Source organism: Centroberyx gerrardi, chromosome 3, assembly GCF_048128805.1.
Source record: "Centroberyx gerrardi isolate f3 chromosome 3, fCenGer3.hap1.cur.20231027, whole genome shotgun sequence".
NCBI classification, from domain to species: Eukaryota; Metazoa; Chordata; class Actinopteri; order Beryciformes; family Berycidae; genus Centroberyx; species Centroberyx gerrardi.
The window spans coordinates 10,313,664-10,340,937 of record NC_135999.1 but is presented as its reverse complement, the minus strand read 5'-3'; the positions used below and the strand labels follow the sequence as shown (position 1 = coordinate 10,340,937).

The window sequence follows — 27,274 nt, the reverse complement described above, 5'->3', positions numbered from 1 at the left end:
TTTTCCAGGAGTGTGGGAACTCTGAATATATGAATTTTTATAATGATATTTATGCTTACAGTATCAAATTGGAGGATTTATCCAACTGCCTACAGTTTATTTAACTTTTCCCAGTTGCTAGGTTCTCTACTGATGTCTGGATTCTGCGATCCATGCTTTCCACATCACAGAAAGCAATGGGTCCCGCATTGCTGAAGCAAGAGAGTAAAGACAAACAAGTAAACATGACTCAGCAGTAATGCAGAACCACCCAGTGGACACAACAGTAGCATCAGCAGTGATGATGCTCAGCGTCCACATCAGTGAAGGACTTGTGCTCCCATAGTGCAAGCTAAACCACTGAACACAGCATTCATTCATTCTGGCTTGAGAGTGACATGGATTTTTAGTCTACCCCTAATATTTCCCCATTACTAACCCTCTAATCCCATGCTCCTACTCTGTTTGATCCTCCCACTCATTCATTATTATCCTCACCATGGCTGTCTTTTCCCTCTCATTCTAGCTTCACTCTGATTAATTCATTCATTTTTGAGGCATGAAAGGACATTTTTTTGAATAAATATTTGATATTTAAACAGTGTTCAAAGAGTGATGGGTGGGTGAGAGAAATGTGTCTCGGGGCAGTCCACCTATTGATTACACTAATTTTCCAGATCAATCTGACCACAGGCTACAACCAAGGCTAGACGGGGGGGGGTATCATATTCTAATGGTAGTTTTCAGGTGTGCATGCCCCAAACCACGTGATGCTTTTTTAAGGATGATTTTACACTTATGTTAAAAATCATCCCACTCATTCCTTGAGGAAAACCAGTGCAGCACCATGGGTAAAATATGGATCCAAATATATGATGGGACACATTTTTCTGCAGAGGGAGGTGTAGGAATGCTCAAGAAGAAAAAAAAGGTGAGAAGAGGAAACAACACTGCATAATTTGGATGCCAAGACGCACCTAAAAATATCATTCACATCTCTTCTGTGTGAAATAAAGAGCCAACGATTGGTCCCTGGGGGAACTAATCTAAGTACAAAAATAAAACAACACCAGCACAAGAGAGTAGGTTTTATTGACATAAATGTGGAACACTAGCCAATTTAGCAGTTTCAGTAAGGAGGCATTCTCTCAACTTTCCCACTTTTCCACCTGTAGTTCAGCATAAGCAGATAACAAATTAAAGAATGTTGGGAGTTTAAATAATTCTTTGGTGAAGAAGATGCCAGTGAGTCCTCATTTAACTCATTTTTACATGACATGCCTTGAGGTTTTCGCATAATCTTCATAACAAATGTGCGCCATCCAAAATGCTGCTCCCTTCAAAGGCAAGCCACATAAAAGCTTTCTCAGTCAAACTTCCTTTTTGAGATGGCGGTCTTCCGATGTGAGGTATGGTCAAAAAGATCAGTGTCAAAGAAATCAGTGTGCCAATTGGCTGAGAAAAAGTGGCTCATATCAAGATTTGACATGATATTCGCCTCTCTAACCATTTGAAATTTCAGACCAATCTTCTGAAAATCCAGGTAGTTTAATCACAGGTCTTTAACAGCATGGAACATTAGCCAGGGTCAAATTAACAGCATCCGTCTGCAGCTTTATATTTATTGCAAATATTAGTACGGATAAGTCACTGAGTGTCAGTTTCGTCGCTGAAAGCCTTTATCTCTGAATTGAACATTATTATACAAGTTGGTTGTGCATAATACACATGAATTAACAAACACCTGGACATGGGGTCTTAGTTAGAGGGTGTGTGTGTGTGTGTGTGTGTGTGTGTGATCTGATTAAATCTACACCATTTCAGAAATGCATTTCAAATCATGCATTTTAAAGCTAGAAAAAATATCTGATAGCTCTCATTAAATTCCAGATGAAAAGATTTCGCTTAGGTAGCAATAAAAGGTACATAAATAAATAAGAAAATAAACAAACAAGGTAACGGTAAACATGTCACCCCTGCTAAATGATGCAGTCCACAGCATGACAATGTCCCCGTGCACAAAGCGAGGTCCATACTAAAATGTTTTGTCGAGATCGGTGTGTAGGAACTTGACTGGCCTGCACAGAGCCCTGACCTCAACCTCATCCTGCACCTTTGGGATCAACTGGAACGGCGACTGTGAGCCAGGCCTAATCGCTCAACATCAGCGCCCGACCTCACTAATGCTCTTGTGGCTGAATGGAAGCAAATCCCTGCAGCAATGTTCCAACATCTAGTGGAAAGCCTTCCCAGAAGAGTGGAGCTGTTATAGCAGCAAAGGGGGGACTAACTCCATATTAATGCCCATGATTTTGGAATGGGATCTTTGACAAGCTGGTGTCCACATACTTTTGGCCATTGTGGTTGTTTGTTGCATGGAACAGAAAAAAAACTTGAAAGGAGCCGGCACAAAGTGAACCGTACCTTTTGAAATGTACCTGAGTGACAGGTATTTTTTTAAATTTTTTTTTTAACTTCGACTGAATGTGGAGCCACCCAGCCACTCCTTGGGCCAAGCAATGTAATTTTGAAAATGCCAGAATGCAGTGGTGAGATGCATCGTTCCCCCGAGTTTCATCAAAATCTGGTCAGTGGTGCCTGACGTGTTGCCAATTTTCTCTGCAATTTAGCAGAGAAGGATATCTGTGAACTTCAGTCCCCTTTATTCTTCACCTGCAGTTTGGTTGGGATAAGCTACGGTGCACCTCTGTGTACTACCAGCCACTGCAGTTCTAGAGTGATCCATCACTGTAAAGGTCTCTGAGGAGTGCAGTCGAACACTTTTGAAAAAGTTCAAGAAGTCAAGGACCATGACTATGACTTGTGTGCACACGGTTATATGGATATAAAGAAGATACAACAGAGAGCCGTAGTAACCCTGGAAATCAAATTACATGACTGGAGTTTATTAATTCTACATGTGTTCACTCTACACTGTGCAAAGATGAAATATTTAACACAATGACTAAACTAATTACTAGGTTTACTTCTATGCAACCAACGTGATGCAACCTCCTGCAGCATTTACCCACAGTGGACTACAGGGAACCATAGTAAAACTTTCATATTGAACACTAACTCTCCCTCTGAGTAAACACAACACCCGTTGCAAAATAAGTCAAAACTAGTGGGAGAGCAATAGACTAACAAAGTAGTTTACCAGTTGAGCTTTTCCAGTAAATTATTCATGAAAACGGGCTGATTTTGGGGTATTTCCTCTTCTGTAAAGTGATAAGATGGTGTACATCAAATGTGTAATGCAGCATGTTAATGGATCACAGGGGGAAAGGGATGGAGGTCTAGAGGAGAGGAACAGAGCAACAAAAGGTGTAGAAAAAAACATACACATACACAGAGGATGTAGAGAAACAAAAGGCAGAGAAACATTTTTAGCTATTGTCCAATCTCATTTAGATCACATCTTCTGTGCTGATCCAGCTCCAAGTGGAACGAGCAAACACTCTGAGAATATCCGTCTCTTTCTCTCTCTCTCATTCTCTTTCTCTCTGCCTCTCTGTCTATACTGTAGAACAGGGAAGGCAGGAGCCCCGCTGGCTCCTTGCCTGAGTCCTTTGAGTATACCAAATATGCTATTCCACCAGCGGTACTCCTCAGCATCTTCACACCGTAGGCTTTGGCATTATGTCACAGTTTTATCAGTCCAGCGCACAAGCGTACGAGCGAGTGCTGGAGTCTGTGTCGGATAATAAAACATCTGATCAGGTAGAAGTGCGTGGCCACACAGTCGGTTAGCAAAGTGCATCTTAATAGTCTGTCTTATGTTTCCTCAAAAACGTGGGCCTAATACCTCACTTCACCCCGCACTGCAACGCTGCGCAAGATCACTGATTATTAGTGAAGGTGAGTTTGATTCAGCCACACGCACCCTCACACACATTACAAAGCATAGCGAGGATGACCTTGGACTCTCCTCTGCTGCTCCCACGGCTCCCATGCATGATTTGACCAGCAGCGCTTGGCATCACAAACACAGAAAAAGTCCTTCACTCACTCTCCCTCCCTTCCTCTCTCTCGCGCTCTCTTCCTCTCACTAATAAGGGATTTAATAAATGGATTCTCATGTCAAACGTTCACAAGCTGAGGCTGAATCTATTGGTGCTGAGCTGGACACAGCATTGTGCTTTAAGAGGCTTCATTTGTTTGCAATCTTATGCACAAAACATCTTGCAAGCTCAAAATTGTGATTTCTACAAAACATGTTTTGCACGGAGAAAATTACTTGCACCTTAATAACAAAAAGGGTGAAAATACTTTGTTCAACTATTCTATTCTATTCTATTCTTGTATTTTCTTTTGACTGCTTTGTGTATACAGTGGCATTTGTCCATTCAGAATTTGCTCCAAGGATCATTGGCACAACTGATAGCCAGCAGCACGCAGTGTATGCACTTAATGGTAGTGAAATGCAGGACAAAGGACACTATCTCTTCTCTTTCCAGAGTCCAGTAAGCTGTTTAGTGAAATTGCTGTCAGTTGAGTAGGCTGGTGAACTAAGAAGCAAGCGTATTAGGGATTTAATATGCATAAAAACAAAGAAATCAGAATGTAAGTTTGAGCATGACTCTGAGGCATCGCTCCCTGCTGCAATAAGTGCTTGCATCATGCTAAACTACACCAAGAGGTGTGTAGAGAGCTTTGAAAGTGCAGCATAGTTTAATTTAAAGTTTTGTCTTAAAAAATGCTCTTGACCTCACTTATCGAAATAACATCCGAACTGACGACTGAACAGGTAATGAATGAAGCACTGTATGTTGCGATGTGACTCATTTTCTACACTACGATTACTGAAACGCCCCTTGTTGATACATGCAATTAACTTGAGCCTATTTCAAGCATATTTCAAATAGAATTTCAACAGGGCTTATGAGAAGATGTGTGCATGTATGTGTTCATATTATTAATATTGAATGAATTATGGCGTGCTATTAATGTATTTAATTAATCTGTAAATTTCTATCTTTCTTGTATATGTATAATGTGTGTTTTACAAGTGCTCATAGGAACTGACTCCTTTATCTCTTCTCTTGTCGAAGAAGAGAAAGCAGTGTCTATGTTTTAACAATTGTGCTAATGAGTGAGGGTTTTGAATTGCGGAGACGTACATGCTCTTGCCTTTGAAAAAACACCCTGTTGATGACATTAAAAGCCAAGTGTTTAGTGGGTGCAGCAAGTATGAGCTGTGCTGCGGCCTTGACGTCCCTGTGGCTCTGACATTCTGGCTTGCTGGCTTATTGTTCATACTGTAGGGCTTTTCAACTCCAGAACTCAGTAGCTGTGCCACTACTCATCCAGCTTTATATGCATGGCTTAAACCCACAGAGCATTACATTTTGCAACAAAGCCGTATTTTAAGAAAGAAGGTTTTTTTTTTTTTAAGTATGACCTGATGGCAAGATGTTTTCCTCCAGCCACCCTAGGCTGTTCTCATGAAACATGCAGAGACTGCTCCTCAAGACCACAGTTCAGTTCGTTACAGCTGGCTGAGCAGAAATAAGGACAAGGACTGTCAGTCTCATTATAGGTTAACATGCATGTCATTGAGGGGGTTTTTGGCCCTCTTCAGCGGTTTGTCGTGACTGTATCTACTCCCAACTATAATCCCACCCATTGACAGTAACTTGAATTTAAAGTGATAATCCACAAGATTCTTGTTCTTCTTGATTTTGACGACACAACACCTGTGGTGATAAGCCATAAGTCATTATTTAGATGTTTTGCACTCAGTGTAGTCACTGGCCCAACATACTGTAATAATAAAGACACTCAGTGTAGACTGCGGCTTCTTATATTTCTTCTACCCCATTATATCTATTCCAAACAAACCACTGTTGTTCCTTCTGTAACCGTAAAACACATCAGTTCCTGAGCAGCAGAGGATTTTTTCTTTCATGAACTGAGTATGAACTGTACATTGAATCACTATTGTCAGCGATAAAGAATAGCAAAACACACTAGACTAGACATTTTACTTATGCACTAATTAATTTACTTATTTAACTTATACTTATTCATTGTGGTGGCATCAGTTTAGAGTCGAAACTGATACATGGTTGGTTGGTGTTAGTAGCTACGTCAAAATTTTGGAATCATAAACAATTACATACCTAGGTTCAAATGATTAATGAGATCAAAGCTAAGGTTAAATGTCATTTTGGTCAATTGCAAAATGAACCATACACCTCCAATCTATAGCTGAATATATTTAATTAATATTTCTAATTTACAAACAAAATAATTGCCTGTTTGCATCACATCACCATCATAAAACAGTTTTTGATTGACTTACAAATTACTGCCAAAAAATTGCGAAACTTGAGAAGTACAGAAGTGAAGCTGATGCAGGGCCATAATGTCTTCAATTATCAGTACTGTCTGCTCACATCTAAGAGACTGGGCTGCCTGCTGGAGTTTACGCTCTAAGCATTTACTTAGCTGTGGCACAGACCCTTCTGTGTCCCAGACCATGAATCTCAATTCTATTATCTCCTGTGGCACAACATGACAAGTAGGATAATACAGTCAGGATCTTTTTTGCCCTAGCGAGCTTCATGGAGACAACTCAGTGACTAAATGAGTTTATGGTCAAGAAAGTAACAATGCCATTTCCAGAAGGCTTGTGTTTCGAAGGCAATCTGTTCTGATATGGTGGATTTTCCACGCTAGAAAAGCAGAGAGGCAGCGGACAAACAGCATCTGTGCATGGCTGCTGTTCAGAACCCCGGGGCAAGCCATATGCTGACATAGCAAGGTGTCAGAAGCTAAGGCCTGGAGACAGATGAAAGTGTGTTTCACAAGGCTCAGGACTGACCTGACTATCTGTGTGCGTGCGTGTGTGTGTGTGTGTGTGTGTGTGAGGCACTGGCAGAAGTAATGAGAAGAAAGAAGCTTTTGAAAGAGGTAAGCAACGAGCCACCAGGTCAGGGCGGAGAATAGCAGGGGGCGCTCTGAACATTAATAGCCTTGTCATCTCCATCATGTTACCATGGCCTCTCTCAGGTCATTGGTTTGACTGGACTCTGCGTGTGTGTATATGTGTAAATATGTCTCCAAGTGAATCCATGCATATGTGTGTGTGTGTCCACAAGAGGCCACATGTGTTGGATGGGAGGGTTACCATACTGCACTGACTTTCAGTAGCATGCTTGCGGCAATCTAGGCTGATTCCAGCTGGGTCCTCCAGAGTGCAGAACTGTTGTGAACAATTTTGAGGTCATTGGCAAGCTGACTGAGAAATCAATGCAGTGTTACATGGGCTGCAATCTTTTCTAGTAAACAAGACAGAGGGTATTTTCACTTGATATGCTATATATATATATATTTTTTTTGTTTTACCCAAGACCACAGTCATGACAAACGGACACAATCTGCCTCACAATTAGGAGGCAGATTCCAATATTTAAAGGAAAATTCCACCCTTGGATAGTCTTACATCAATCTATGGTTTTTAATGCATTCCAGGAGTTGTAATGAAGTGTATTTTTTTGTTTTTTTGGTATACCCACTTTCCCTCAATCTGCCTTGTGGACTTCCACTTCAGTTAGTGATTGCCTACATTTCCTAGAATGCTTTTTGAAAAACCCCAGAGAGTGTGCCTGAACTTGTTGCATTCTGCTGTTGGTTACTGTATAGCCTATGTGTAGGTGGAGAGAGCAATACTGAGAGCATATTAAGAGCAAGAGAGCAATTTTTCCCACTCTCTCCCTGCATGATTATTGAACGCCAGTCCAAATTGGCGATTCTGAGGGGCTGACACCAAAACCTGACATTTACGGTTCGTGTTTTAGACAGAAGAAACATTTTCTGCTATCAGACTCTCTTGCAGCTATGCTGGAAATATGTTGACGTGACGTCGCCTTCGTCTGGCCAGTTACCCACAGGAATAAGAAAAATACACAGTGATGTGCCTTGCCCAGAAATGCAAGGTACATCATCAATAGCTGTTGCTTTAACAGTGTTTTAGGGTGTTTTTTTTTACTTGGTTCAAGACTCAAGATGAAAAACTAGAGCCCTTACCTCTTGTGAACTTCATGCCAGTTTAAAGCGCAGCTCATGCTGTGGAAATCTACACAATATTTTATTATCATACATATCCTTATTATGTAACCCATGTCATCTGTCATCCATACATTGGCCTTGACAAAATGTCTCTTGCTTTCCAGCTCTCCAATCTTTCAGTATATCAATTATTTTCGCACTTATCCCATTGAAGTTAATTTAAGGAATGCTTCCTGTAACGTGGCGGGTGTCCGATGAGTGGCAGGCCAAGAAGCAGGGGTTCCAGACTGCCTTTGAACATCACCGCCTCTCACAGAGTCCAAAGCCTCTTAGAAATACTGTCATCCAAATTCAAACAAGGGATAGAAAAGACTACAAAGAGCGGAAGACTTCAAATCCAGACAGCTTTTTTCCCTTCTTTTTCAACAATTTGCTTTCTTATATGAAGCGGAAGGATTCCTAGAGTCATTTCTCCAACAGCCAGGCCATATAAAATCATATCTGAATATGGTTGGTCTGCAATCTGAGAGAGCTTTTTTGAGAATACATTTCCAATAGCAGATACATTAATAAGCCAGTAGAGGCATATAAATGGAGTTTCTAGTATAACCCCAAGCCATTGCTTATTATCATATTTCCCCAAATTCTTTCATGTGAGAGATTACTGCTGTCAACAAGCCGTCATCAGTTTCCTGATATTTTGACTACTTTCCAAACCTGGTTCATCTTCGGCAGTTAGCTGGAATTACTCAACTTTGGGTTGGATTGTTTGGGTTTCAATGAAAGCTCCCTGAGGAGCAGTATAGCATCCTCCCATGCCTCCAAAAAGTGTCTGTTTGAGGTCCAGGCCTCCTCCTTTTCCACTAGCTTAATGGATTATGACAGTGATGCAGCATGAAGCCTTAATCCCCTTGCCGCCGCCGTCTCCCCTCCCTTTATGGTTAAGCCCCTTGACTAGAGCGTGTGTGTGTGTATGTCAGGTGCCAACCAACAGTCTGAGCCAGCCCTTGGACTTGGACGACATACAAAAAGAGCGGGGTTAAGTCATCTACTGCTGACAGCCAACTCTGCCCTTCAGAGGTGCCCAGCTAGCCCACTAGCAGTGCTGCAGGTTAGCCAAGAGCATTTTCAACTATCCCACACTTCTTAGTTACTGCCGTGGTAATTATGAGATAAAAGAATAGGAACTGTAGATAATTAAGGCGCTATCTTCTCAGTTCTGGCATTAGTGATCACATGTCTTTATTGCGAGGAAGATGCCATTTCCTCCTGCTTTGGAAGTGGAATATATTACACTTCAGCTGGTTAAACAAACAGATCATATCCTAACTAATCTTTGCAGCAATTGTGTGCAAATTCAGCATTAGAGGAATTAACGCTATGCTATATATTTCGGAATGAGAAAATGACATGGCACAAAAATCTGCATCATAAAAGGAGGACGAGAGGGCTTCATTCAGATTGCTTGGTAAATGATTCTCTTACCACCTCTATCCACAATGTATGATTTCAACCATATGTCATCATAATGTGCACAATAATAATCCTAAAACGCATCACATACCTACATATCTCACAGGCACAAAATCCATTGTTTATAGTTTTCTCTCTTCTACATACTAACTCTAAATAACTGATGTGCTATTTGTGCAGTGAGATCCTTTGATCAGATACAGTGCAGCCCAAGGCAAAAGCCGTTGTTCCCTCTGCCTCTTCAAAGCAGCACTCGTTCCTTCTGATGGCCTGCATCATCAAACCAGCTTTTGCTTCAAGCCAAGTGACAGTGAGAGAGGGCCAACGATCTACTATGTGCTTGCAGAGTTATCAATGTCTACATAATAGCTCCCAATTGCCAATAATGTAGGTTTACAGAAGTCCGTACAGTGGCGGATCCCACAGAGCCAACTGGGTATGCTGCATGGCCTCCCACCCAATTACAGCCCTTTCAAGCTAGACAGTCAATACAAGACAGTTGACCTCTGAGATCAAACATTCATCAAGAGCACCAAGGTGCACTGAGAAGCTGACAAGACTACTCACCATGAATGACTCCATGTTAGAGTATCAATACCGACCAGGGGAATCAGAGGCCCTTGAAGCAAGACACCATTCGACAAAACCATTGGTTAACTTGATAAGTAGGAGACGGTTTGATAGCTCTCTCCGGCCTCTCAAACAGGACAGCGCAGCCCAGAAGCTCTTCCCAACATCATATGCAGAGGCAGACTGTCATGTCAACATCCAAAACATTCCAGTGTTGGAAATCCCATCCAAGAAGCCGGATTAGGGCGGAGAGATCAGGGAGTAAATCCACTTCGCTTTGCACAAGTGGAACTCATGTCCCACTACTTGTGTATTGACAACAGTTTTGTTTTTTTTGCCCTCTCTCTAAGAGCTAACACACACTCTCCGTGTTTGGTTCACTCTGGAGCCATTACCAATTATCTTCGACTCAGTGACACCCAAAAACAGGAATGACCTATGAATGGCACTAAAGTATATTAAATATGGAAAAAATGGAAAAAATGGCGATGGACAAATTTAATAACCATGTCAGACAGTAATGTCATGACAGACTTAACCTAGACTAATAAACCCAATGACACCTTCTCTGTCTCTTCCAGTGGAGAGCAGCAGGTCAGAGGTCCCTGCTGGATTTGTAGAGGGATAAGGACAGTGGATTATGTAAGGGGCATCAGAGGAGTGTGGAAAATGTAAAAGCAAGTGAGGCTGGAATCCAAGAGTGGCTAATTTCCTTACCAAATGAAAATGACAAGATTTGTGAGATTATATTTTTGGATACATCTTCTAAGGCAGTGAAACTGGCAGGCACATCAGAATGACGGGGTTTTGGTATATTATCTAGTCCAAGAAAAAACTTAGTCCAAATGATGGGACTTTGAACCTGCAGGGAGGGACCACCGCGGCTGCTGCCTCAAACGGCGTAATGATTAATTCAACAACTACCCCCAAGGACAAGGACCACCAACAGTAATTGGCCAATATACTACAAATGAAGTCTGTATGTTCATCTCGAATAAAAGACATCTGACCTATAAAAGCAGAAAAAACATGCAGTAATTGGTAAAGTGATGTTGAGTGCACATTAAGCACACTCAACAGAGAATGACAGGGTTTGGGGGCATACTGCCCAGGCTTTGTATAGGGAATCATCATCCATATTCTTTTTGTGAACTACAGGATAGATATCAGAACCAGCAACAGTTGCTCAAAGATTTTTTTTAGTGTCCCTAATCCCTAAATTTTGATGTTGAGCAGCATACAAGACCAAATATTATGTTTCCAATTCTAAACCAGTGCCACAGCAAAACAAATAATGAATTAATCTCACACAGCCCATAGAATAATTTCCTAATAATCAAACCTGTAACATTTTAGATTTTTTTTTTTTCTGCCAGCAACAAATAAAATTACTTCAGGTATTTTAAAATGGAGGAAAGCACAGAAATGTAGCAGTGGGACATATTGATCTTTCTCATTGGTAGATCATGCAGCTATAAAAACAATATTTTAGAACAGAACACATGCGCTACATAAGGTGTGTGGAACATGATCTGCTGATAAAATAGCTTAGCAAAAGAGTTGATCAGGATTTGAATAAAAAAGTTTCCTCAATGATTTACATGTACATGTGTAATACAAACTCCAATAATGAGCAAAAAAGGGATCTGATCAACCCTTGTATCTTATTGTCTATACAAATACTGGTACAGTGCAATAGTACACTGTATTAACTGCTAGAATTGTTTTCTCTCATGTTTGTTTTCCCATTTGACCAAGTATATTAGGACCTGACCCAGATGTAATCCTAAACAAGGTGTATGAAGATAGTGTCCTCCTGGATTGAAATCCTTCTGGCCCCCCTTCCCAGTGTGCACCCACCATGTTTTCACTCTCACTGACATGAAAATACTTCATCATCAGCTGTCTGAAAAACATTCTAAGAAGAATTTGCACATTCATATCTGCAACTTGCATTATTTTATTTTTATTTATATTTTATTCCATTAATATATTTAATTAATAGCTCTTTAAGGTTGCTCATCCCTCAGTCACAGGCTGCCAGTAACCTCTCATGTTGTTAACATTGCTTCAGTGGCAGTCCTCTACCTCAGGCTTCTTGTTGCAGACTAGGACACTGACATTTAATGGCATTTGATTCTTTTAACCCAAGCCAGCATAAAGCAGACCTGAGCCTTTTAAGACAGGGTAGGATATCCATAAAGCGTGCCAATTTCTATTGTCCTCCTTTTATGCATGTCCTTTCTTCCGGGTGTTACTTTCTGAGGAGATTCAATGTCTTTCTCAAGGAGACCTTTATCGATCCTTAGAGTCAGATAAAGATCATAAATAAGATGAAAGCTCAAGGTAAATTGCTCATCCAATGTGCTTTTGCTTGTATGAATAACAAAAATGCATAACTAGGAATGCATTGAAGAGTTGAATTGCTTCTTCAAGTACCTTTTCAGCCAAGATCCAGTCACAGGTTGTGAGAAATGCAGCAACAAAGAGAAGCCTTGTCTCTACAGCAAATAAAAGATCAATAGGAGGGTCTGACCTCAAAATTGGCACTCAAGGACTATCTGTGACACAAAGCAACACTGAAGACTATCTGATGACTACATCTATTACAATAAATCACACTTAAACACACTTACATATACAGGGTGTTTGCATAACATTATTTATCTCAACATAGTTTAAATGACCAAATAGCCTATCTAGTGTGACGATCTTAAAATGAAATATATGGGTTATAAGATTGTACCGCTTACTACAGAACACTCTGTTGTAACTGGGAGATTAAAATACGGTATATTCTTCAGCAGGTAAATTAAGAATCTACTGGGAAATTACTACTATTATACAAAATGTTGTGCTGCTTTTGCCGTCTCATTGGGTTAGTTCATAATTTGTAGCTAACCTGAACAAGTAACCTTTGTTGCCAGATTGCAATTTGATGACCAACTGGTAACATTAGGTATTTACTATCAGAGCACGCAACTACAATGTCATGAGTCGGTAAGTCTGAAATGTGGAATGGAGGTAATTCAATTTCTGCAATAGAAAGGGGCCACAATGACGTCAGTAGCTAAGTCATGAAATTACCAAAAAGTCCCAATAAGTTGCGTCACAGGTGTGTAATGTGTTAGCTACTTACCCAGGACTGAAAGAGTAGATAATAGTGAATGTCTAAAATTAATGCAATTTTCCTCTATCGCCTTACTAGTTTGATTGTTTAGTTAATTTACAGTCATCAAGCAATGACATATGAAACATGCAAGGACAAATACAAGTCCATGTCACAAATCTTTTTGCCATATCTAAGCAATAACTGGGCCCATTCAAATGCAATGGCTAGATTCTAATGCTCCATTCGGTATTTAGGGTATTCTTTAAGAAAAAGCAATTAGAGTATTTTTGTTCCATTTTTTTCTTCCCCGGCACTTGGTATTCAAGCAATAAATGTGTTCCTTTTTCAATATATTAATTTAAGTACCGAAGGGCTGTTTTTTTTTCAGTTAACAAGAACTGGTTGACAGTAAAAGACTGATATTAGAGAAATGAATAGGCAACCCCAATCGACAGGTTAATTAAAATTTTCTGTTGGCTGTCGCTCTTGTTTTAGTAATTGGGTAATTTGTAGTCGGCCTCGTCTGTCTTTCCTTGAAAGGAACGTCCAACGCACAAAACATGCAAAGATAAACAAGGAATTATTTCCATCTATATGACAACTTGAGATGAATGGGATAGGTAAGCAGAAAGTGGAAGCAAATAAAGAGCAAAGAAGCAAAGAAGTGGGTAGATTAAAATAGACTAATTATAAGTGTGTGTGTGTGTGTGTGTGTGTGTGTGTGTGTGTGTGTGAGGGTGTTTGCCAGAGAGGGAGAGAGAGTGAAGGAAAGAGAGAAGCAACTGCCTTTTTCTTTGTTGAAATAGTTTGACAGTAGAAATGCCAGCTCTGCTGAAGCCTCTACACACCTCAGAGTCAACCTGATTATCTGGGTTGGAGAGGTTTTTTTTTTCCCATTACTGACTCCTGCTGTGAAACGATTACAGGAAAAAATGCTACATGATGTAAGGTTTACAAAATCTGGGATCAGCACACTTACATGTTACCAGTGGTGTAAATCCAAACCTACTGTATCAAGAGTTTGATAAAGAGCTTTCGAGTACACAAACCAAAACACATTGAATGGTTTGGGTGTGCCCAACCCCCCATGCTTCGTATGGGTATAACAACTTTTTTTTTTTTTTCTGTTTTTTTCCTGGATACAATTTGTATGTCAATTGCTTGTAGCTTGATCTGAAAACCTTTGAAATGTGCCAATCCAAACGAGAGCATACAAGCGTATAGGCTGCCCCTCTCCTTTACATTATGCCTGGTGTTGCCTGCACACAGTCAGCGTAGTTGGAGATATCAGAGCTTGTTTCCTACCTTCAGAAGAAGACATTTGCTGCCATTCATTCTTGCACAGTATGAAAAACAACTTGACAATCCATCACGGTAAACATGAAGTCTTAATTTGGTTTTGTCAAAGTTTCTGTTTTATTGTTTTTCACTGCGCCCGAGTTGAATGTTTTCATATCAGTGCTGCATTACATTACACTCTGCTTACTGTCAATTATCTGACACCCACAGGAAGAAATGAAAGTCTCCACCAGGGAATAATCCCTCACAACATGTCGCCTTACAAACTTTGTTGTCACATCCATGTCTTTTTATTTAGGGCGTCTTTGTTTGCCTGACAGCAGTTAATTTCAATCTTGGTTTGACAACATAAAGTTTGTATGTATTTAACGAATAAATGATGAAAAATGAGTAGGCTAAATGTCAAATAAAAATGTAACATGGGGAAAATGTAAAGTGGATGTAGCCAGTAGTAAACCAGTTATATATCTAAATGATATTGTCTTTTTAAGGTTGTAGGTGAGTTACAGTCAGTGCACTGGTTTAATCCACCTTCCCACCAGGAGGGGCAATCTGGCAATGGATTTTTTTCACATTGTTAGTTTCTTGCCATTTAGTCAACTCCGAAAGTGCTGTGCAAGGCCAGTATTACACCCTAAAGAACTCTGACTCTCAATTTCAGAAAGCTAATTGGGAGGTGAACGGGAGATGACAAACTAATTTGTGATATGATGTTTTCTTTTGGTCCCCCTAACAACTATTGGATTGGGCATTCGTCAAACATGATATCTCAGGTGATATCTCAGACACAACAGGTCTGATTTTGATTAAACTTGGAGGGATGATGCATGTTGGCACTGTGATCTGGCATTTTAAAAATTCCACTGATTCACCTGACGGGGACGCTGTAATCAAAGGTCAAAATTTCAAAGTTTGAAAGGCCATAACTGCTACACCACTGCTGCAATTTTGACAAAACTTGGAAGGATGACACATTTGGTACCGTGTACTGATGTTTAACAAATTCAATTACACTGTTTGGCCTAATAGGGGTGCTATAATTAAAGGTAAAAAAATTGAACTTAAATGTGATACTTCTTACTTGTTTAACTTCAAGCAAGATACTCCATACAAGTGTGGAATTATATGTAAAACTTATACTGCAACTTTTAATTATATGAGGCTGCTGTGAAGACAGATTGGAAAGCTACAGTATGTTAATGATAATATTGTTACTTCTCTTGTTTCCTTTCACTACAATCATTAGCAATGTTGTTTTTTTCTTGCTTGCTGCATCATCGTATCTGTGAGTAATGTGTATGAACACATATGGAGAAAAGTGATGGTTCAGCTCCTGTGCTCTACAGAAGCAGCAGCAGGCTAGAAGGAAGCGTCTGAATGGGCCTGAAGTCATTCATGTGCAAAGCACAGCGCTCCACTGAGACCTGGGGACAAAACCACCTAGCCCTCACAGCACAATGGTCACAGTACGGCACATTGGCCACGGACCTAAAAACACGGAAAACATCTCTGCCTCCCTCAGTCAGCTCAAATGAGGTTTTCTGCAGGCGGTTTTGGTCTAGGTTCATGCCCTCGGAAAGTTAAAAACAAAGAGTTGAAAAGGTGAATATGAATTTCTTCCCTGTTTTCCCTATTTTAGCATTTGATTTTTGATCTACTGAAATTAAACACCAAACTGTGACCAGAGTAGCACTTCTGCCATCTACACTTGGGTGTGCTGGGGAGGGGGCGGAGGGGGATGGGAGACTATTCACAGAGCAGAAGTGCAGCGTATGCAGATTGAATCAGACCCAGCCATGAGGCGCCTGTTACACATTCACACTCACAAACAGACAGCATCAGAGAATAAAGAAAAGTATGGTATGACAATAGGAAATGGTGCAGTGCATTGAATCAATGTAACAAAGAGTACTCAGCTGCAATGGTCTACATTTACTCCTCAACTACTGCTTTTTATTGCTACTTTCTGCACTAAAAGCATGTTGTAAAAGTAGGGAGTCTTGTGTTCAAGTCTCCAAACTGATGTATTCCCATAGCAGAATACACAAATATGAAAAGGAAATTTGACAGAAAAATCCAAATATATGAAACATTTGGGGTATGGGGCAGGTTTGCAGTCAGGTTTGCAGACTTTACATACAGTTTTAATTAGTAAGTAAGTACATGTTCATGCACACACACACATGTATACATAATGTATGCCAGACCAGACATGTCCCATTAGGATAACTGTGTCATGCACAGCCAGTTATGTCCTTGTCAGTCTAGGGCTCTAGATGCAGGTTTATGAGGTGTGAAGGCAGGCAGACAGGACACCTGACTGCGAGATGGGAGATGGGTGGTGCAGCTGGTGTCTGAGAGGGCTGCAGAGTGTCTTTCAGGCCCCGTTTACACCTGGCATTAACATACGTCTCATACCTGGATTATCTCCAGATATATTTTAGCTGGATTGCATTTACATCTGGCGCATATCCTCATTGGGATTGGATTTCTCTTTCCCTCACCAGATTGTCATATCGTAATATTTACGTCTTTTAAAATTTACAGTAAATACCTTGTCTCTCGCTTGTTTCCCATCCATGAATCTCCTGACAATCCAGTTTTAGTAGTATGTTACTGTCCAAGCTGCTTGCTGCCTGTTTGTTTTGCTTGTGCCTCTGTGCGCAAAACTTTGTTTCCATTAATGTAGCTCCTTTATGCAGATTGAAGACGCATTGGTGGTTCAGGCCAAGTTTGAAATAAATATAATTCTAGTTTGGCTTTTTGGATTATTCAATTTTTAAAAAGGTTTGTGCATGGAGACATGCTCTATTTTTATATTCTAGGATGATCTAATGCTTTGTTTATTTTTTTAAGGGTTACAAAGCAAGTTCAATTCCCACTAACACCCTAGAAACAGGTAGAGGAGAAGTTTGCCTTTTTTTAGGACAAGGTCCACCAGGAGAAGACGTGCTTGATTTTATCCACTTTAACAGCAGTTTAATTACAGAATATTAATAAATAACACTTAATATTCCCTTAAGTACCAGGATAACCATGATCAGGCATTAGTAGTTTTACCTTTCTCACATTATGTGCTGAGAAACATGTAATTAACATGTGCAAAAATGCACTGAAAAAAAAAGTTTTATTACAGCTACAAATCTATGCCAAAAGCATAAACACAAATCAATAAGCCAACATACATTACGTCACCACCAGAGGAAATGGCAATAGAGCACAACGGCCAGCATAACGCCTCTTAACTCAATGGCCTACTAAATGTGTTCTAGAGAATTCCAACACACAAACATTTAGCAAGAGACAAGCTCCTTGGACTGCCAGTGGGTAAAAGGGAGGAGGACGGAGTGATAGCATGCTCTTGCCAGTCATGGTTGGTCCAAAGCTGTGAATTTGGAAGACAAAGAGAAGCAATCTCTCCAAGAGCCAAACCCGGGGAGCCAAATGGGGCTGGAGCATGAGCATGCTGCATTGCACTACCTCTCCTGCCCCTTCCCTCTGACTCTTTTCCTTTCTGTCCTTTATTCTTTTCATTCTCCCTCATTCTGTGACCTAAGCATAATCTGTCTTGATGGTCTAAACCTCTTTGGACAACGTCTCTGCATATCATCACGAGTGGTGTGGTAGAAGGTCACAAAGGACGATAAGGTTGTAAGTGGTTTACGAGCATCAGCCTCAGAGAGCAGAGCATCTCTACTGGAATACAAAGTGAAAAACCTGGGACAGGCTGTTAGTCAAGTGGAATGTATAGGTGAATTGAAGAATGAAATCAAAAGGGGATTTCTGGTCGTAAATAAAAAAGCCCAACTTTCAGCACCTGTTTTTTTTTTCCCACCTGCCTCTTAACGGCTAGGCTACTTCCTTTTAATTCTCTCAGACAATACTGCTATCACCGGCAGTTTAAACATATTTGCTATATCAGAGGCATGCTGTCTTCACACGCAGTGAGAAAGTAAGCCTCTCAGTAATATTAGCTATGGACTTGCCTAGCACTCTAGCAGTGGCAGGAACGGCTTGGTTAAGATGAATGGGCTCGCTATCTCAAGCACTGTCAGGCTGAGCATTCACCTATCCTCCTGAGGCAGCCTTTTATTCCATCCAGGCGCACTGAATCATCCAAATTGACAGGGAAAACAATCACAGCGTTTCGTTCATATCCGAAAATGCTTCACACCCGCAATGCAATTGCAAAAAAGATTAACTACCATAGTTGGCTATTGTGCTTATTCCCATAGCTCTGTGGTGAGTGCAATCTGCTGCAATGGGATGAATCTCATCTTTGTTGCAGCATATTACTAATATTGTGCGGTAGGGGAGATGATGAATTACTATTAACTGCAATATCCATCAACTCAGAAAGGTAACAGAATCGGATGGGAGGTGCACATAAAGTTACAGATCATTTTAGAAAACCTGCTATAAAACCAGCTATAAATAATGCTTGAGAAGTTTCTCAGGTTAAATCTCACACACAAGTCAAGTAACTACTACTACTATTAACTACTACTACTCAACTAACTAGTAACTTACTTCAGTATTTAGTAAGAGGCCGCTATATCGTAACACACAAAGGGTGAGATGATTATTATTTGTATAGACACCAGTCTGACAGCAGACCTGCATCTGAACTCTTCCATTTCCTGGCTAAATCAATAAACTTTGTGTTGGGGAATTCACACTCTCAGAATTAATCTGTCTGAATTAATCCAAAGATCACTGTTGCAACAGCAAAACAGCAGTCGATTTCATTATGGCAAAATAAACAATATCTCATAGAAGAGATGCATCTTATTTTCAAATTGAAGAGTCAGTTTCACAGAGTAGAGTTATTTATATTGCACATTACTTGTATCTCAAGGGGTATTAGAAGACTTTCCAAACCATCGTAATGTGATGTAAAGGCAGTCAGGCATTGTTATAGATATGGATTAAAAATGATCACTATGTCGTGAGAGAAAAAGCTCTTCACCCTTTCTTCCTCCTAACATTAAGCAATTACCTTCCTGTCACTTTGATGACCGCTCATGTGGACCAACACAGCATGTGGCTGACAGACAATATAAGCTACCACTGATGCAAATCTGAAAGGAAGCCAACTGAGTTTGGTTTTGAACACTCTCTACCTGCAGATGATTTTCATTGAGGCCAAATTTTGAGAGATTTAGTTTAGCGGTTATTTTGTGATGTAGCTTGATGGGGAATCTCATTAAAACAGGACAAACATATGTTTTTACAGAAAAATAAGCAACATGCATTTGTAAGCACACCAAATCACAGTGTATACTTCATCTCCTCCTTACTTTGCTCACTGGCCAAAAATCTAACTAGGAAGCAGGAACATTCATGAATAATCAATGTTTCAATGTCCCTTGCTGGAAAATCAACCAAGCTTATCAAATTAAACACGTTATAATCAGTATTATTGTGGAAATAATCTTGACATTAGTTCACACATGACATTAGGGTCATTGCAGCATGCAAGGTTTTATAGGTGTAAGGAGACAGATGTTGACATCTGTTGACCAGCAGTTACTCATGCTTGGAAAGCCTGGCATAACAAAATGAACCAAGGGCAAAACACAGTCTGGACTGATGCTAATATTCAGCTATAGCTCCATGTGTTCTTAACTGTTATGAATACCAAAGACGGTAAACTGCTTCCCCTGAAAGCATCACTGCAACCACAAATTACAAAAATGTACACAAGCATGCACACATCCATACACATTCACACATAACATCTATTCTCATGCGAACATTTGGGCATATGTTGTTCCACACACAAGCACAACTTAAATGACGGGGCGGGACAAAATGGAGTGGCAGTTGGTCTCTAAATTGAGCCACGCAAGTTGAACTGAGCCCTATTGAACCCAATATGTAGCGGTGATGGCTGGCATTGCTTGGTTACACTGTGAAAGCACTCCCATTCCCATCCAATTTGGCCTGACTGGTGATCTAAAATGAAACGTACTAGTGTAAGAGATGGGTGATATGGCTTGTCTAGTCACAAGGGAAAGTGTCTGTGTATTTGGATTCCATTTGATGAGTCTGTTGACTGAAGGCCACTGCAGAAATAATATGTGGTGACCTTTATTCACAAATGAATGCCAGGTCTGTATGTTATAGCAGAACCTTGGTCATCCAAAACCCAGACATCCAAACTGATCAGTTTGATCACTTCTGAATGGGCAGAAAAACAACATATGCAATGTGATTAGAAAATATGAGACATTATTTGTGAGAAATGTCTTTGTTAATGGATGCAATTAAAAAGAATTGTGCAAGTAAAATTGAGTTATATATTTTTAGCAAGCTTTGAATTTCACTGTATTTCAGAAGTGTGAGCATTTGCACAAAAAATGAAAAAAATTTAAAACATTCAAGCACTAAAAAGACCAATAGTAGATGACAGACATGACAGACAGACATCTGTGCAAGGGGGCTTAATATTCAGTGCTGATTTATAGAATAAATAAATAAATAAATGTTCCATAGGTAGTGAATAAGGGGGGCAGAGTTTAGAAGTCCAGTCATGAGGAGGCAGGGCTGAGCCTGGGCTGGAGTTGAATAAACACAACGTCTCTGGCACAAAGGTTGCCCTCCTCCTATTAGTCCTGCACCCTGGGCAGCGAAGGCGCCGGCCTGAGGGCAGCCACTCAGATGCAGTGAAAAGGATGTGTGTGTGTGGTCTATAGGATCATACTGGCTTTCTTCAGAGTTTGCTGTTCAAGAAGTGTGGACAGGGATCTAAGGGGGGGGTGCCCTACGATTTTGGAGCAGCATGTGCTCACAACGCTCTGGAGGCGCTCCTTGTTCCGTATGGTGAGGGAGTGGAACCAACAAGTGAAGCAGGAGGTTATTATGATTTCTATGAAGGAGTTGTAGAGTGTGGTGAGGATTGACTCCATTCATTGTAATAATGTGAGCATACTAGAGTGTGTCAGTATATTGACCTCATAAATGCTGCTCTCGGTAAAAAATAGTGGAACTCTAGACCCTTATTGTGCTCACTGTAGCTAGATGTTTTGAATGGAAATGTTGCAGATAAACATACTCTAGTGTCAGTTCAACATATTTTTTTGCCACTAAATACAAAGGTGGCTCTCCTGGGCACAGCTGGCAAAAACAGATGACTGATAATCAAAGGTATTTTTTTGATGTATTTATGTACTTATTTGTTTGTTTGTTTGTTTGTTTGTTTGTTTCTTTCTTTCTTTAACATGCATGTGGGTTTGCTTTGAGTGTATCAGTGTTGATTGGTCTACACTTGGTGGACAAGCCAACTGGGTTCACCCTCAAAATGTAACATAATAATTAGCTGTCATCAAAACTAGGACAACATTAGAATTTTGATTTGCAAAATGGATGTATGAAGAACAGCAAAGACAATTTTTAAAAATGAATTTGGAAAGGTTAAGTTTTCAGCTTGTAGATTAGGCAACAACAATCCAGATGCTGTCTATGCTGACTAAAACTAGAATGTAAACTGATTAAGAAAAACTAGAAAAAAGTATTTATTTAATTACAAGGGAACTATGAAAGCTATCTTCCAAATAAAACAATGTTTATCTTATTCTAAGTGATTTAAGAGATATAGCCTTTATCATTTAAATCATCCATATGGATAATGTGCGACATACCAGATATTCAGCAGGCACAACAGAAAAGGAAAGAGGAGTATGATTCCTCATTGGAACGTGGACCCATCACTCAGCCAAACGGCTCCCATAGGGAGCGTCTCCATGGAATATAGCCAAGTTGATGGCAGGCCCGAGCCACTTTGTTTCACTCCCTCTAGTTGATCCTATGCTTTCAGTTCAGTCTATTACTCATGTCTACCTCTTAAAGCCTCAGTCCTAACCCTGTTTTGTACCATGGTAAATCATAACTTATGAATCTGAGAATCATCTATGCATTTTTTCATATTTTATGGAAGAGCAAAGACCTACAGAATGAGGCATCTAGTACTTAAGACCACAGAGGCTTATAAATAAAAAAAATTGTGATACATGTAGACACCACATCATTTACTACATATTTTTTTTCCATCTTATGAAAAAATGTCCAAAAAATATCCAGGGAAAAAATAGAGGCTAGGGCTTAAGACTTGCTCAGTTTGAACATGATCAAAGATTTCTATAATGTGCTATTTGTGGACTGGAGAGTCTGCACAAAACAAAATACTTTGGTTAAATTGCCACTGTGAACCCCTTCCTGCTCTAATTTTGCTATCCCTGTAATTTTGACTATTTTTCGTGATAAATTGTGCAGCCCTATTAGCTAGAATAGAATATTTGGATGTTTGGTTTGTTCTCCTTCAATGAAGGCCGGCTCTCCTAGTTTCATCTCTGTCAAATACCGGATGGCAATGCCTTCAGCCTTTTTGTAGATTTTATATTTTATAGATCCCATCTGAACTTCAGATAAAATTGGCTGCTGATTTCTATCTTCACTGTGAGAAATGTGACCCTGGATTTTTTTTTTCAGGCTGCAACCAAAAATCATCTGGTAGACTAGTTAGCCAGTTAGTAAATTAGCTAGTGTGCAAAAGTTTCCCTTTTGCACCCTTCCTGTCTCCTTCTTTTTCTTTCTCTTCACCCCTTTGCAAGATAAGACAGACACGAAAACCCAGACTGATATCACAAACCATGACTGAAATATATTCACTACCATTTGTCTGCATTATGCCTGGCAAACTGGGGGGAGGTACAAGAAGTGTGGTGAAAGCAACCTGATATTAAACCAAATCACTCAACATAAATAAATGCTTCTAATAAATAAATGCTTCTCTTCACCTCTCATCTTTTCAGAAATCAAAACTCTGTGATTCCTGAGCTGTTTTTCTTTCGCATATGCATTATATTGAAACATTTAAATGTATTATTTATTAATAAATCAAATGAATGAAATTACTAACTTCTTAAAGTACACGGTACCACAACAAATGTAGAAAGAAAGATATTTTTTTCATCTACCAGCGAAACCAATGCAGAGGGAATAAAGGGCACAGTGACAGCTACCTGATGAAATGCCATGCTGTGGTTAATGTGGTTAATCTGGCACCGGATTGTGTCACTCCAAAGCACTGCACACAAATAATGTTAGAAAAACAATGATTTTGCACCGTTTCAACCACACTGTTCATAGCCTCCTGTGTCAGTTACACCTGTTATGTACTGCTTATTGTGGAGCCTCTTATGTCTTGAGAAAGGTCGTTTGACCGAAACGTCGACAAATAAATCAATGCAGAGGTGACCCTGTATTCTTTTCGGACGTGCCTCTTATGGTAAGACCAATCCCCACCAACCACTTGGCCTATGTTTTGCTGACCAAGCATTAATACTAACACTAACTATGGGGGATGGGCTGGGCACAACACAATCTAGATTATACTGCATGGCTGTGACTGACATAAAAACAGAATTGCATATAATCATCGCTGTGATTTGTCCACGGCACTAAACAAGAAAACACACACGCCAAAAACAATGACATATTTTTGTTCACAATCATAAACAAAAATGGCTATAAAGGGTTTTATGAGGGTTTTGTTTGTTAGTTCAGCCAAGCCCAGACACTAAAGCAATCCCTCATTCCAGCAGCAGTCTAAGCTAAAAAAGTAACAATGGTAGATAACAGGGCTGAGTGTAGCTGCCAAAACTGGTATAGCTGGCAAAAAGTCTAGAATCAATACTTAAAAACTCTCAAGGGACCAAAGAGTAAACAGGCTGGATTCTGAGTCTTGAGCTGTGAGTAAAATCTAGCCTTTCCAAATCTAATATCCACCACTGTCAGTGGGTCAGCCACTACCTGCACTGAAGCAGCTTTATCAAGCCCTCCTGGAGAAATGGGACGGTTGCCAAGGATGTCTTTCAGGAGTAAATAGCTACAGTCCCCCCGGAGTTTGTGTGTTTTTTTCTGTGATTACTGTTAAGAATTGTGCTTGATTTTACAGTGGGTTTTCTGAAAGGCTACAGGGCAATTTCCAGGATTTTGTTCTATTACTGTGCAAACCGGCAAGTCAGTTAAAAAGTCACAATAATTGACATTAACAAATGCTATCAAAATGCAATGCCTTAAAGCATGTGAGAGGGGCTTCTGTGGTAAAAGTGCCACTTGCCATCCATTGCGTATAATATGGAATTGTTCCTTAATGAAGAGCAAGATGTTGTGTTCCTTAGCCGGCCGGCAGCTCCCTCACTCCTCCTCAGTGTGCTTGCTCACTCTGTGTGTGATGGTGTGTGTGTGTGTGTGTCCGCATTGGCTGTTGCTATGTGTTACGCAGGGAGCGGTGGGATTTAAAATTTGGCTTTTTCCTCTTCTTCAAGCCCTCCTATCAAACACAACAGATTATAAAAATATTGCCGTGAAGGGGAAGCTGAATATCAGTGGCTTGACTGGGAAAATGAATAAAAGGCAAACTGCAGTGTGCCACAGGGAATATGTGACGTTAAGCAACATGCTTCAGCAAACGGCCATATTCAAAAAAAAAACAGAAGACTCAAACATCAATTTCACAATTTCTGCTCCCACATGCAGCTGTTTGCAACATTATTGCTACTTACTGTATATTGTGAACAATCTGTCACTGATGCAATTTGATTAATGATCATTAATGATTCCAGTAACTATGATTATTAATACTGGACAATGTTCCTGTCTCAGCTGTTTTAATGATAATGTACATTCCCAATACACAGCCTACACAATTCATAAACATACAGGTCATACATTTCTAAACAAGAGAGAGAAAGAGATTGATAGAGGGGCAAAAAGAAAGGATTATTCTAAATAGTTCAAATACAGCTTTACTTGTATAGCACTTTTCACAAGCCACTTAATAGATTTTGGAGCTTTATTGTAAAATGTACTTCAAAAAGAGGCAGTGAAATAAGGGCAGCGCAGAGGGTACTTTTAAAGGAATAAATGTTGCTGTTGTTGATGTTTTGCACTGATTAACTGCCCTCAATATTTTTGTTGTTATTGTTAATCGAAAGCCTGCTTGCCAATATGAAGAACTTTAAACTGCAACCAGTGTTCTACTTCAACTGCTTACAGTGCCATTATTCATGCTCATATTATGTATACTGGAAGCAGGACCAAAGGGAAGGACATGCCCGCTTGTCATCCATGAAAAGGAATGTCAAATTTGATTTCACCGCATAGTGTGTTGAGCAGCAGAACATGGAGGCTCTAAACAGAAAATACTGTATAGGAGACCTTTGGGTATAAACTTAAGATTTGGATAAATCCTTCTCTCGAATGTCGCCAGAGCGGAGCATTTTAAAGCTGTTTTTCAAAAAATCTCCTCCCAGGGGAGCAGACCTCTGGACTGCCCTGTCACTGGTTTTGGCTTGATAAAGGTGTCAGCCCTAACTCTAAGGCCTTGCAGCCTTTGCTGGAAAGAGTTGATTCTACAATAATGTCTTTATGGCCCATACTCTTGGAGGAAGTGAATGGAAAATAGTATAGTCTTCACACTTCAATTCTATTAGTGACTATGCCAGGAGGATAAATGCCTGCCGTTCAAAAACCACTCCTCTGTTAAATTAAATTGATTAATTATTTCTGTATGCAAGGCCATTGTCTTACTACTTGGGCTGTCACAGATTCAGGAAGGTGCCACAATAAGCCAGGGTGACCACAGTCATGTTCAGCCATCTGCTTAGACTGCAAGCCAAACGAGTCGGTGGCCATGAGCCAAAATCCTTGGCTGTAACCCAGCACAGCTTAGCAGCTCTGTAACAAGTGATTCAACCAAGGTGGGACCAGAAAGTCTTCCATTTTGCTGATACTAAGCTATAACAAGCTACTTGACATTATCAGTCCAGTGCCATTCAGACCACTAGACTTTGGAACAACCTGCTGATGAGCTTCAGCTAGTAAAACCTTTTGAATTAAAACTTTACAGAGGGGCCTTTATGTATTATGTGTGGTCTTATGTACAGTATTTTCCCAATTATTCTATCTTTTTTATTATGCTTTGTATTATATTGATGATTGATTGATGGTTTTGGTTACTATGCTTGTTTTTATTTTGTTTATAAAGCACTTGCTGATTAATTTTTTAGTATACAAATTAACTTGTTATTGTTTTTGTAGGAGCAGTGGTGGGTATTGTAGTAGCAGTACCAGTAGTAACAATTCTAGTCCATTAAAAAAAAACATAAAATAGTTTAGTAATAGTAAAAAGTTTATTGAAGTACCTGTGTGACCAGGGGCTCCAGCAGCCTCTCCACAGTCAGGGTGCGGATCTCCAGACTCTTGGGGTCCCATTTCAACAGGATGGGGGAGGTGGCGGTCGTCATGGTCTCTAGAGGGAATACAGGCAGAGCAACAGTTAGAAGAACGTATAACCGTACAGAAGCTTAGGCTCATAAACACATAGGCGAGTGCTTTTAATTACATGTGGATAACATTCAGAAATAGGCTTTCCCTTCTGCCCAAGACCTGTAGTTTAAAAAGACCACAGACAATTTAAAATGAACTAAAGGACGTGCTTACCAGCCATACTGGAGACAATTGAGTCCTATTAGAAAAAAAAACAACTTTGCCCAGTTGTAATGTGGATATGGAAAGATAATGCTGGTAATTTGGATAAAATCCCAGGACTTTAATTAGTATAAATATGTGAACTTTATACTAATGAGTACATGTTTTAGGTTAACAACTCCCTGGAAGTGAGGATCATTCCAATTAAATTATTGTTTTTTTTGCTGATTATGATGGTTTTTCATAGTATAGTATGGTATTTGATGAATTCCAACACTTTAATTATAGATGCATGATGAAACACACCAATATGAAAGCAAAGTAAATGAA

At 39.9% G+C, this 27,274-nt stretch overlaps 1 protein-coding gene across 5 annotated transcripts in view; it reads right to left on the bottom strand.

Moving 5' to 3' along the window:
* ctnna2 (catenin (cadherin-associated protein), alpha 2) overlaps positions 1 to 26,761 on the bottom strand; it is a 316,543-nt gene extending 289,782 nt beyond the window's left edge. For all 5 annotated transcript variants that reach the window (XM_078291254.1, XM_078291257.1, XM_078291266.1 and 2 more), the window contains exon 1: positions 26,659 to 26,761. In XM_078291254.1, the coding sequence (XP_078147380.1) occupies positions 26,659 to 26,760 (102 nt within the window). In that variant the 5' untranslated portion in view covers position 26,761. The remainder of the gene's footprint in view (positions 1 to 26,658) is intronic.
* Positions 26,762 to 27,274: the final 513 nt, after the last annotated feature.